The sequence below is a fragment of the Elephas maximus genome, chromosome 21, assembly GCF_024166365.1.
Source record: "Elephas maximus indicus isolate mEleMax1 chromosome 21, mEleMax1 primary haplotype, whole genome shotgun sequence".
Classification (NCBI taxonomy): domain Eukaryota; kingdom Metazoa; phylum Chordata; class Mammalia; order Proboscidea; family Elephantidae; genus Elephas; species Elephas maximus.
Window position 1 is genome coordinate 60,799,999 of NC_064839.1, and position 13,763 is coordinate 60,813,761.

A 13,763-nucleotide genomic window follows, 5' to 3' on the forward strand; every position below is an offset into this window, starting at 1 on the left:
CATGGAGAAAGCAGTGCTGGGAGCAGACCATGTCCTTTGGATCCAGGGTTTCCGTGTGGAGAAACTCCCAGACCAAGGGAAATTTAACGACAAGGACCTTCCCCTAGAGCTGACAGAGAGAGAAAGCCTTCCCCTGGAGCTGGTGCCCTGAATTTGGCCTTCTAGCCTACTAAGACTGTGAGAGAATAAATTTGTTAAAGCCACTTGTGGTATTTCTGTTTGTAGCAGCCCTAGATGACTAAAACAGTTGTTAAAGACAAAGGAAAAATAATCTACATAGACAGGAGGAAAACACAGAAATTGAATTTGTTCTTAGCTCCTGGTTACATGCTAAGACTTCAGATTTATAGTATGTGTTCCTAAAATAGAATCAGCTGAGATCCAAAAAAGTTAAAGCCATCTACTTCTGGTATTTCTGTTATAGCAGCACGAGATGACTAAGACACTGCCAAACTTCTGGCTAGTTGTTGAGAGCTTGAACATTTGTGCCACCCAAGGACTCCATAAGGAAGATAAATTTCCCCCACAAAAGTGGATGAACTTTATAAAGTTCCTATAATCCAAAATACATATTTTACAGGATTTCACTTCTCACCTGCCTTACGTCTGCTTTTTCTTTTCTTCTCCTCCCTGTGGTCCTCCTCCTCCTCCTTTTTCTCCTTCTCTGAATCTCTCCTCCCCCTCTACACTCTTCTTCTCTTACACAAATCCCACCTAGGTCTTTGGCTAAACTCTATTCTTTGACTATAGATTTCCCTCTGAAAAATGAATCGATTAAGTCACTTATGAAAGGGCAAAATTGATTCTAAGAACTATGCGTAATGACCGACATGACTCTGCTGGTCAGTTACCGCCCCAAACATCCTAGGCCCCCTTCTGCCTACTCTGTTGGACTCTTGCCTTTCCAAATTTACATAACTCAGGATGCAAGCTATTGGAGTACATCATGAAACCAAGAGTGGAACAAACCAAGATACCTTCTTCATTAACTTGGAACAAGACTCCAAATGTGAGTTACTTTACAACAAAAGGGCGTTACAAGTAGTGTGTTTGGGGGTGTGGGAGAATCCTGATTTCACTTCAAAGACTTTGGAAAGTCTACACTGAAAGCCATGATAGCAATGACTATGTAATAGTACCATGTCGAAATCATAGTTATTGATGAATTTTGCCTGAACATCCATTTGATGAATATGCTATATTATTTGCAAATAATGTTGATGTCTGACCACTCCCACACCAGCATGTATATGCTTTAAGTTTTCATTGCTTCAGTGGGATTGGGTTTTTTGAGTCACGCACAAATTTCCTTTAACATTAAGGGTGCAGTCCCAGTAATGAGTGTTTTTTGTTTGTTTATTTTCTACATGATTCATTAATCAACCTCAGTTTTGACTTCTTGTGTACCATGGTCAGTCCATCCAGAACCAGAGGATTTCCAAAGGTAAGAACATAACAGGAAATCCACTTTTCTCTTCTGAATATTATGTGTGGTGTAGTAGACTTAAAATTATAATATGGACGACAATAATGTAGACAGAAATAGGACGTACACTGAATATACACACATATAGAATGAGAAAATCGGCAAATGGCTTATGTGACATACAAGCAATTTGGTAAATGTGGTTGAGGAGTGAAAAGAAAACTGTGGTTGTTGCAGCACACGAAGGAAGGATTCCTGTAAAAGAAGGTGGGAGTAGAAGAGCTCACTGACTAAGCAGAGGGTTGAAAACATGGGGGGTAGCCTGAATGCGATGGCTAGAAAGAAGTTGGCAGCAACTTTCCTAACTAATTCACTCATTTGTAATCATGTATTGAAAACCTATGACTGTGGCCCCCACTGTGCTGGTCTGTGGAGGCATAAACACAAGTAAGGTCAGCCTCTGTCCCTAAGTGGGAACAGGCATAGGAGTCTGAAGTCAGGAGCTATAAATCTTGGATAAGAGAGGCGGTAATTGAAACCAAGGTCCCTGAGTAGTGCAAAAGGTTTCCATTTGACTACTAACCTCAAGATTGGCAGTTTCAACCCACCCTGCGGTACCATGAAAGAAAAGCCTGGTGATCTGCTTCCCTAAAGATTACAGCCAAGGAGTCCCTATGGAACAGTTGTACTCTGTGACAAATGGGATTGCCACGAGTCTGATTGACTTCATGGCAATAGGAATTGAAACCATGAGAATGGATGACATTGTCTAGAGCATTTGCAGAGAGAGCAGAGCAGTAGGCCAAGTGTGAAGCCTGGAGGAAGCCCAGGAAATGTCAGAAAAGCCCATTAGTGAGTTGTGCAGACACCGAAGTCAAGGGAAGATAGTTGCTATATTCACAAGTCCTTAGTGAAGGACAATTTGGAGCAGAGCGCAGACCAGAAACTTCTAATGGCGTGATCCTCACCAAATAAACAGGACAGTCACATCATCATCAGCCTGGGTTCCCCAAAGTTAGGGTCCTGTCCGCAGGGTTAGATCAACATCCAAGCAGGCCCCAGTTCATGTCTTGGGAGGAGATCACCTAAGTTTGTCTCTCTCAGGATTAGATACTAATCGGAAAGCCATGTCTATGTGACAAATACAGAGAGCAGCGTGGGGAAGGGGCCATAAAAGAGGGCAATAAAATGTAAAAAGGGATAATAAAAGTAGAAGGCCCCCTGTAGGCAATTTATTGCCCCTGTTCTTGCTATTCTAGATTTACTAGTACCAGAGAACAGCCTTTCCTCCTTTACCCCACTAAGATAGCTTAACAGAGTTCTGGATTTCTTCAGCAGGCAGTTGAGGGGGCTCTGGTGGCACAGTGGTTAAACACTCAGCTGCTAACCAAAAGGTTGGTGAAAACGTAGCAGTCTGCTTCTGTAAAGATTTATAGCCTTGGAAAATCCATGGGGCAGCTGTACCCTGTCCTATAGGGTCACTGTGCGTCTGCATTGACTAGATGACAGTGGGCTGTTCTTCCTCTCCAGAGGGCAATCATCTCCCCTTAATGCACATGCTTTTCTGAATGTCCATTAGTAGTTATGTCCATTAGCAGCTAGGGAGATGGTGAGGGGGCAGTTGTAATACAACACACCTGTTCATCTAGCAACGCAGGAAGAAGTACTTCTCAGTATTAAATGCAGCAAAGAGCTCCCGTAGGGTAAGAGCTCGAAAGCATCCAACGGGTCACCATTTAGGAAATCATCTGAATCAGCATACATGGCCTTGGGAGCCAGACTGACCATGTTCAAAACCTCTGCTTCCTACCTCTGTGAGAAAGTTATTTAAATCTTTATTGGGAGCCAGTTGGTTTCCTGAGAAACATATTCTAAGCTGGAAGTTAGCATGAAGGAAGTTTTTAGGGAGAAGGAAGGGAAGAGACAAGGTTGAGTAGAGGGAGAAGTTGAGCTGCAGTACAGTTTGAACAAAGGCAAAGAATTATAAAATACGAAGCATACAAGCACAATTTAAGTGATTTATTTTAACTTAAAGCATAATATCTATTTATCTACCCAATAGTTGTTGGATATAGACATAAAGCCCTTTCTATGCATGAATTCCAGAACACTTAATTGTGCTCATGAGGAACCTTTACATGGATCAAGAGGCAGTTGTTCAGACAGAACAAGGGGATACTGATTGGTTTAAAGTCAGGAAAGGTGTGTGCCAGGGTTATATTCTTCCACCATACCTATTCAATCTGTATGCTGAACAAATAATCCGAGAAGCTGGACTATAGGAAGAAGAACGGGGCATCAGGATTGGAGGAAGACTCATTAACACCCACATTATGCAGATAACACAGCCTTGCTTGCTGAAAGTGAAGAGGACTTGAAACACTAATGAAGATTAAAGACCACAGCCTTCAGTATGGATTACACCTCAACATAAAGAAAACAAAAATCCTCACAACTGGACCAATAAGCAACATCATAATAAACGGAGAAAAGATTGAAGTTGTCAAGGATTTAATTTTACTTGTATCCACAATCAACAGCCATGGAAGCAGCAGTCAAGAAATCAAAAGACGCATTGCACTGGGCAAATCTGCTGCAAAGGACCTCTTCAAAGTGTTGAAGAACGAAGATGTCACCCTGAAGACTAAGGTGCGCCTGACCCAAGCCATGGTATTTTCAATCGCATGATATGCATGTGAAAGCTGGACAATGAATAAGGAAGACCAAAGAAGAGTTGATGCCTTTGAGTTGTGGTATTGGCGAAGAATATTGAATATACCATGGATTGCCAAAAGAAGGAACAAATCTGTCTTGGAAGAAGTGTGGCCAGAATGCTCCTTAGAGGCAAGGATGGTGAGACTGCATCTTACATACTTTGGACACGTTGTCAGGAGGGATCAGTCCCTGGAGAAGGACATCATGCTCGGCAGAGTACAGGGTCAGTGGAAAAGAGGAAGACCCTCAACAAGGTGGATTGACATAGTGGCCGCAACAATGAGCTCAAGCATAACAACGATTGTAAGGATGGCACAGGACCGGGCAGCGTTTCGTTCTGTTGTGCATAGGGCTGCTATGAGTCGGAACCAACTCGACGGCACCTAACAACAAAAACGTGCATGTGGGGCCATGACTGAAGTTCCTCTCATTTTTCTTGAAAAAAAAAAAAAAATCCCATGTATAATGCATTTTCTATCATTTCTATTTTCAATTGTTTTTGTGACCAGTGACCAGCGTTTGAACAAATCTAAGCAGGATCCTTAAAGATTTTTATAAGTTTTTCTCATTTTTTGTAGTTCCCTTAAACACCATTGCCATCGAGTCAATTCCGACTCATAGCAACCCTATAGGATGGAGTAGAACTGCTCCATAGGGTTTCCAAGGAGCACCTGCTGTATTAGAACTGCCGATCTTTCGGTTAGCAGCCACAGCTCTTAACCACTACGCACCAGGGTTTCCATAGTTCGCTTATCTATACCTAATTCTAATTTTTAATTCGAATTTTTCCACTTTCGTATTTTATCAGTTTACCTAAGATTTTATTAATTAGACAGCATCAAGTGAAAGAAAATAGCATGAACATTTTGATGACACACCTGATTGACTTGTGCTATGCATACAACCCAGTTGTGAGAGAAATATGAGGCCCCTGGAGTACGGGCTGCGACAGTGAGGATGGGTGAGCATCTGTCCGTATGTTTTACAGTATGAGTGAATGAATGAATGAATGCTCAATGTCTCCCCTTTGCACATGAAGTCATTGAGCAATTCCCCCGAACAAGTAGATTTGGGATTAGAAAACTTTACTGTCAGACTTCAAAACCGGTTCCTTGAACTGATGTCTCTCCAATCTCATCGTGCATCAGGGTCATGGGGGTGACATGGAGGAGATGCTTATTCAAATTCATGTTTCCAGACCCCACACCCAGAAAATTGGATTCAGTTGGCCTAGGATGTGGTGCCTCTGATACTGAAGTTTCGTGAGAACTGAGTGACAACACAATACAGGGGCAGCTACAGAGGAGGGCCAGACAAAGAGGGCGAGAGCACTGGTGAGTGAGTAATGGAGACTAGAGATGGATACGGTGGTGTGCTGGAACGAGCTCATAACAGTTAGCAGGGGCCGGTTGTTAAAAGTGAAGGAATTCTGTGAATCATTAAGGGGCACAGGCAGTATGAAAAAAAAAATTAAACAAACCTGGAATGACATAAATTACATTAAGAAAAAAGGCAATGCATAGGCAAAACTCATTGCTTCCTAGTTACGTTACCACACTTTACTATCCTCTATGTTCTTGAGGTAATTTATGCCTATTGTATCTGTATGGTGGAGATGCTATATGTATTAGTCATCTATTCCCGTGTAACAAATTACCCCACCATAGCAACTTAAAAAGAGTCCTGTTGATGCAATGGTTCAGGTCTCAGCTGCTAACTGAAAGGTTGGCTGTTGGAACTCACCAATGGCTCTGCAGGAGAAAGACCTGACAATCTACTGTAAAGATTAAACCCCATTGGCGTCTAGTAGATTCCAACTCGGTTCTGACTCATAGCAACCCTATAGGACAGAGTAGAACTGCCCCACAGGGTTTGCAAGAAATGCCTGGTGGATTCAAACGGCTGACCTTTTGGTTAGCAGCCATAGCACTTAACCACCATGCCACCAGGGTTTCCCTGTAAAGATTACAACCTAGAAAACCCCATGCAGCTGTTCTACTCTGTCACATGGGGTCGCTATTAGTCATAATAGACTTGATGGCATCTAACAACAACAGCAACAGCAGGAGCTTAAAAAACCACACATTTATTATCTAACAGTTTCTGAGGGTCAGGAATCTGGGAGCTGCTTAGCTGGATGGTTCTGGCTCAAGGTCTCTAACGAGGTTGCAGTCAAGCTGTCAGAAATGCAGTCATCTCAAGGCTCGGCTGTAGCTGAAGAGTCTGCTTTGAAGCCTGTTCACATGGTTGTTGACAGGCCTCAGCTCCTCTCTGGCTATTGGGCTCAGGTTGTCAGTTCCTCTTTGGCTGTTGGCCAGAGGTCTCCCTCAGTCCCTTGGCATGTGGGCCTCTCCATAGGGCAGCTCACAACCTGGAAGTTGGCTTGCCCCAGAATGAGTGATCAGAGAGAAAGGGAAAGAGAGAGGGAGAATAAGAGGGCAACCAAGATGAAAGCTGCAGTCTTTTTATAACCTAGTTTTGGAAGATGCATCCCTTCACTTCTGCTGTATTCTGTTCCTTAGAATCCAGTTACTAAGTCCAAAGACCAGCCTATACTTAAAAAAATAAAAATTTTTATTTTATTTATTTATTTATTTATTTATTTTTAAGTATACTTAGGAGAATGGAATTAAGCCCTACTTCTTGAAAAAAAAAAACGGGGGAGTGTTAAAGAATTTGTGCATGTATTTTATAACCACCACACCATGTAATGGTATGCTACTGTGTATCTCTCCCTAACACCTGTTCAGTGACATCACATTGGTAACTTAAAATCAGCCATGGTGGAAGTATTTACACCACAGAAATCAGCAAACGCTCTAAATCAGGGTTTGTTCTCCCCACCCCCGCAGAAAGCTGAGTCTTAAACAGTTACTAACACACCACTGGACTGATACAGAGCTATGTGTTTACAGAACTTTCGTAGACTTGATGAGTCTTAAACAGGGCTTTGGAAGAAGGGGAAAATAAGGTTTGGGATGCAGGAAGAGAGTTTTCTGGATTTGCAGATAGCAGAGGTGAGATGGAAGTAGAGGTTTAGGGAGCTTAAATATCCCCATGCAGATGTCCAGAAGGAACATGAAAAGATTTTCTCCTTTTCTTTCTTTCCCTCTTCCCCCTCTCCTCTCTTCCTAACTCAAGTTCAAATGTGGATTGCATATGAGATTTAACTATGGGCACGCAAAGTGAAATGCATTAGAGACTTGTCGTGCACAATTTTCTATCCTGCAATCAGGGTGAGTATATATAGCCTTTTGCATAATTTCCTACGAAGCCACAAACAAGTAACGCATGCTCCAGTACAGTTGGTACAGCTGACCCACGTCTAAAATAGCCCAGAAATTCAAAGAGCAAGTCTGAGTTCCTTTGAACTGATGTCTTCGTGTATGTGCTGTGCCCAGTAATATATGAGGAGCTCAACCAAACCTAGATGCTTAGGGGTTGTTTCCAAAAAGAAAATTTCTTAGAATTACAGCATTTTAGATCTGAAGCAGACCTTAGAAAACATATGAGGCAGTATTTCTTAAAGCCAGCGTCTTAGTTTCTTAGCGCTGCTGCAACAGAAATACCACAAGCAAGTGGCTTTAAAGAACAGAAATTTATTGTCTCACAGTTCAGGGGGGCCGGAAATCCAAATTCAGGGCCTGGCTCTAAGGCAAGGCTGTCTCTCTGTCAGCTCTGGGTAAAGGTCCTTTTCTCTTTCAGCTTCTGTAGTGCTGGCATTACTTGGTTCCTTCCTGCATGTAGCATCCATCCTACCCTCTCCCCTCATCTGTGCTTCCATCTGTGTCTAATCTGGCCTTTTTATAACTCAGAAGGGATTAGGTTTAGGGCACACTCTACACTGATAATGGATCCATTAACATAACAAAGAAAACCCTATTTCCAGACAGAATTACATCCACAGGTATAGGGGGTAGGAGTCCAATACATATTTGGGGGGGGGGGGACACAATTCAGTCTGTAACAGTGAATTTGTCAATCAAAAATCAAAATCAGAAATACCCAGTGTTCTTGTTAAAAATGCAGATTCCTGGAACCTACCTCAGACCTACTGAATGGGTGGAGGCCTGGGAATCTAAACACTTTACAAACTCTTCCTAAGTTTCTGCTGCATTCAGACATTACAGAATGAATAATTGAATCCAGTCTTTTTTTATAAACCAAAACGAAACCCTTTTGCCATTGAGTCGATTCTGAGTCATAGTGACCCTATAAGACAGACTAGAACTGCCCCACACAGTTTCCAAGGAGCACCTGGTGGATTATGAACTGCTGATCTTTTGGTTAGCAGCTGTAGTTCTTAACCACTATGCCACCAGGGTTTCCATTTCATTTTGCAGATAAGGGAAAGAAACATCTAAGATGTCAAGCCCCTCCCAGGTGAGACCACGTAACCAGTACAATTCCACCCATTAAAAAGTTAAAAAACAAAACAAAAGAACTCCATATTATTGAGATTGAGTTGCACATAGAAAATACACCCTTTGTTTAAAAAAAAGACAGTGCAGGGACAACACAGGCCTTCAATGAATACTATGTTATTTATGTGTATAGTTACTAGTCAATAGGCCCCACCTAGCCACAAATTAGTGTGGTCACTTTAAATTGCTAATATGAAAATCTTAACCTTCCACTTCTGAAGTTATTGGTTTTAGCTACCCTGTTCTTTCCCCCTAGGTTCCCAAGGTTACTCTTTTGGGCATGAGTTTAGAAATGTAATTACAGCTTTGCAAACTCTGAACCACATAATCAAATACAGAATGGCATAGTGGAAAATAAACAATTCTTAGCTCTGCTTACATTGACATGGAATGTTGTGACTGGATTCAGACTCACCTGAGTGACACGTCTTTGTAGTGGCATACTTCCCCCGAAAAATCAGAAAAAGAAGATCCATGATGCTGTGGGAAATGGGACCGTCAGCAGGGTTTGGAGCCAGGCCCCTCCAGCAGCACCTCACCAACCATTCCTGTGCTTTTGGTTTTGAGCCATTAAACTCATTTAATATTATCTGCATCCTTTCCATGTGAAACGATTTATTCAGTGCCTTAGAAACAGGTTGAGAAAGAGAGATTTTAGAAAAAAATATCTTCCACGAGAAACTACCCCTGTGGTCTCCAGTTTTCTGCTTGGTTGGAATACTCAATAGATTATTTATTTATTTAGATTTGTGTGGCTCTTGAGTCCAAATGGCAACCTCTTCAGAGTAACATCTGGTTCAGATATTGCTCCAGGAATATAAATCCCATCTAAAGGCTGGATATTTGGAGCTGTAAATGATTCTATATTTTTACAGTAACTTTGTAAGAGGAAAAGAGATGCCATTTATCATGAGCTGAGTTTTCTTTCTATAACAGGATTTAACCTTAATGCCAAACTAAAGCCTTTGTCTAGCCTCAGAGCTGTACCTGGTTTCTCCACGGTGTTACAGAAGGTGGGGGGTGCAGACCAAATGACCCTGTCTTCTTAGTTTTTTGGTTGTTGTTTTGTGTTTCTGGAAGAATCTAGAAATGCGGTAAACACAGTGAAAGGCTATCAGCAAATGAATAGAATGCATTTGTATTCTCTGGAACCTCTAAAGCGAGTGCACGATATTTTGTTTTCAAGCCAGACCTTGGAATAAATGAAAGCCCAACCCTAGTGGTTTGTGTTTGGACTAGCAAAACAATTATGAAAAATACATCACGGAGAGAAGGCAAGTGGCTGCCGATCCTTCCTTTTTGTTTCTTTTATTCTAGAATGTGCTCTAATTCTTGGGGCATCAAGACGGAAACCCTAGTAGGCTTGGGATAGATGTCACTTTATAAAAGGTCCACTAGCAATTCAAGACGATTTCTTCCACACGCGATGTCATAGGTCTCTCCATGACAACAGCTTTCCCTAAACCCAGACTTTCGCTGTCGTTTCACCTGCATCGTCCCCGGCGCCATTTGGCATTTGACGTGGTTTTGAGCTAACAAACACCGCCTGCCGCCCTCCCGGATTCGCCCCGGCTCCCGACTCCTGCGCCCAGCGCCGGGAGGGATCTGCGCCCCGCCGCGCCCCCTCGTCGCAGTGGTTTCTCCTGCAGCTCCCCTGGGCTGGGCGGCCAGTAGTGCGGCCCGCAGAGCCGCGGCAGCGCCCCTCTCCTCTGGGGGGCCCCAGCGCGCGCGCCGACACTCATTCAGCCCAGGAAGGTGAGGCGAGAGGAGGCTGGTGCGCAGCTTGTCGCCCCTCGGCAGCGCGGCCAGCCAGCCCCGGAGCCGGGCAGACAAAAGGGACCGCAGGGTGCAGGCAGGCGCGACCCGCGGCGGGCCCGAGCGCAGCGATGGCCGGGCCAGGCGGCAGGGCGCTGCTGGCGCTGTGGGGGACACTGGCCGCCTGCGGGTGGCTGTTGGGCGCCCAAGCCCAGGAGCCCGGGACGTCCGCGGCGGGCATGAGGCGGCGCCGGCGGCTGCTGCAGGAGGACGGCATCTCCTTCGAGTACCACCGCTACCCCGAGCTGCGCGAGGCTCTGGTGTCCGTGTGGCTGCAGTGCACCGCCATCAGCAGGATCTACACCGTGGGGCGCAGTTTCGAGGGCCGCGAGCTCCTGGTCATAGAGCTGTCCGACAACCCCGGGGTCCATGAGCCTGGTGAGGACGCTGGCCCCTGTCATCCCTGGTGGGGTGGGGTCCCCGAGGGCGGCAGAGGGTGGGACTGTGGGCGGTGGGGGAAGGAGGGAAAGGTGAGCTCATGGGTGCCTCCTGGAAAAGGGAGTCTGCTGTGGAAGGTGGAAGGAGGAAGGGGTGAAGATGAGGAAGAACCGCTGCCAGACGCTGGGATCCCAACCCCTACCCTACTCCCCTCATCCCAAAGCCTCTCCCCAGCCCTGGTCCACCGTTCGGTGATGATACGCCTGAGAGGTTGGAGAAGGTGGGGGTAGGAGTACGGAGCACACAAACGCTGCGGTCACTGTCATGTTGCTGTATCAGAGACGGCGGGATAATTGGAGATTCTCAGGGAGGGGGGCAAGCTTCCTTGCAGGCAGGAGTGGAAAGATGAGCTGCACACAGCAGAGGGTGAGAGGAAACGAAAGACAGCCATTCGTCGTTTGTTTCCTAGTAGGCCCTGAGTACCCATCCCTACCTGTACGTGCCTCTTAGGTACACCCTGTGCTGTGGACGCCCGGGGGATCTCACAGACATTGCCAGTACTGGGCTGATGGTGTGTGCAGACTCCTAGGTTCTCCTCGGAGGGTGAAAAGTGGCCTCTGATGGGCATTCCGATTTTCAACCGGTACATGACCTTTATTAAGGAAAATAAGGACTATTCTATTTTCTCTGCTTTTTTCTTTTTTTAGCCACCTGTGAGGAGTAGTTTGGAACCAGGTTTTTATTCCATCCGATGCTCCCCCGTAGCCATCTAATGCAGCTTCCTACTGAGTATGAGTTAAGCCATATTTTAGTTTATGTGAAATGCCATGCATTTAGTTTAGTAAAGAGCTATTTTTAAAACATGTTCTTGGGGGCTTTTTTTTTTCCGGTATGTTTCTGTTTTTTTTGCCGAAGTTACCTAATTCTTTAGGCCTGGTCTTCTATGGGGCAGTTCTACTCGGTCCTGTAGGGTCGCTATGAGTTGGAATGGACTTGTGGGTAACGGGTTTGGTTATTATTATTATTTTTGGTCTTCTGAAGGCAAAGGCATTGTTAAAGTAATCTGAGTGACCAGTATTAGCATAGGATTTTTTTTTTAATGACAATGAAAGCAAGAAAAACAGGCTGAAAATTCTCAATGCAGGGCCAGAATAGCTTTATCATGATATATAAAAACCAAACTGAGGAGGATTAAAATAGGTGGTTGATAGAAATGTTTTGATCTCCCAACATTTGATTTATTGAATGATAAATCTTCAAGCAGGAAACATTTCTTACATTCAAATAATATGAACAAAAAGGTTTGTGTAAGTTTGCTGTCAAAATCCTAAAATCAGATCATAGAAAACATTTTATATAATGTGCGTTAGCAGGTTTCCACTTGTAGAATTGGCAGTTTTGAGAATTAGTTTGGTAAGGTCATCTGGAGATAAAAATTTAAGATGTGATGACTCAGTTTCAGATAGCCAAAGCCAAAAGGCATCCTAACCAGAACCAAAACCCAAACCCATCGCTGTCGAACCGATTTTGACTCACAGCGACGCTTTGGACAGAGAACTACCCCATAGGGTTTCCAAGGAAGAGTTAGTGGTTTCAAACTGCCAACCTTTTGTTAGCAGCCGAGCTCTTAGCTACTGTGCCATCAGGGCTCCCAAAGACATCCTTGGCGCAGTTAATGGTAATCTAAAATTTGTGGTGCAGTGGTTAAAGAGCTGGGCTGTTAACCAGAAGCTGGCAGTTCAAATCTACCAGCCGCTCCTTGGAAACCCTATGGGGCAGTTCTACTCTGTCCTATAAGGTCACTATAAGTCAGAATTGACTCCATAGTGTGGAGGTCTGATCTATACATAAGTTTGGTAGTACTTGTATGAATTAACATTTTAGAAAGTTTGGGTAAAGGAAAATGTTCACTATTCTTAAATAGGCTTCAAATTCCTTTTAGATTAAAATATTTTAAGGCATGAAAAAGCAGTGGGGGTTTTCGGTTTTTTTTGGTACTTAATTAGAACCGTTCGTCATTCTGAGTTTTGAAGAGACTATGTGAAAGTTAATACTTATTAACTTTTTGATTTCTTGTTTCAGGTTTGAAACAAGATGATATTGTCAGGAGGTGATATACTTTGGAAAATGAAAATATTTTCGTTGCTTGAATATCTGAAACGCAAAGTCTATCAAAATTTGTAAATCCCATTTTTAGACTATAAGCTCTATGAGGTAGGAACCCAGAACAGGTCTGGTACACAGCAGACATTCAATATACACTCCAGAAAAAATGAATCGGTGTATGATTGAATAACACAGTGTTTTAAAATAACAATGTTGTGTTCCTCACAAACAAAATGCACAGATTTAATTGAACTTCCAGAAAAAAAAAAAAAAAAAACCAAACCCACTGCCATGGAGTCGATTCTGACTCATAGCGACCCTATAGGATAGAGTAGAACTGCCCCATAGAGTTCCAAGGAGCGCCTGGTGGATTCGAACTGCCGACCTTTTGGTTAGCAGCCGTAGCACTTAACCACTATGCCAGCAGGGTTTCCTTAATTGAACTTACAAAGATGAAATCAGAAATGCTTTATATTATGTGCTTTATAATTCTTTGTTAAGTGATGGGAGATCTAAGTCCATGGTATTGCCTAATAATAGAATACAAATGTCTATTGTATTTTAAAACATGGAAATAAACTATTTTGAGCCAACACTAAAAAAAAAAGCACAATTGATTTTCTTCCTCTTCCACTTTTTACGAGAGAATAATAGGTTAGAGATCTTCAGGGAACTAGAGGTCTGATCTATACATAAGTTTGGTAGTGCTTGAATGAATTAATGTTTTAGAAAGTTTGGGTAAAGGAAAATGTTCACTATTCTTAAATGGCCTTCAAATTCCTTTTAGATTAGAACATTTCAAGGCCTGAAAAAGAAATATCCATACTGCAAAACCAAAATGAACCCAAACTCATTGCTGTTAAGTCAATTCCAACTCAGAGCAACCCTACAGGACAGAG

The 13,763-nt window shown here is 43.4% G+C and overlaps 1 protein-coding gene across 1 annotated transcript in view; it reads left to right on the forward strand.

Annotated features, from left to right (window-relative positions):
* The first annotated feature begins 10,027 nt into the window (after positions 1-10,027).
* Positions 10,028-13,763, forward strand: part of CPE (carboxypeptidase E) — a 127,794-nt gene continuing 124,058 nt past the window's right edge. The window contains exon 1 of the mRNA XM_049864906.1: positions 10,028-10,758. Within this exon, the coding sequence (XP_049720863.1) occupies positions 10,452-10,758 (307 nt within the window). The 5' untranslated portion in view covers positions 10,028-10,451. The remainder of the gene's footprint in view (positions 10,759-13,763) is intronic.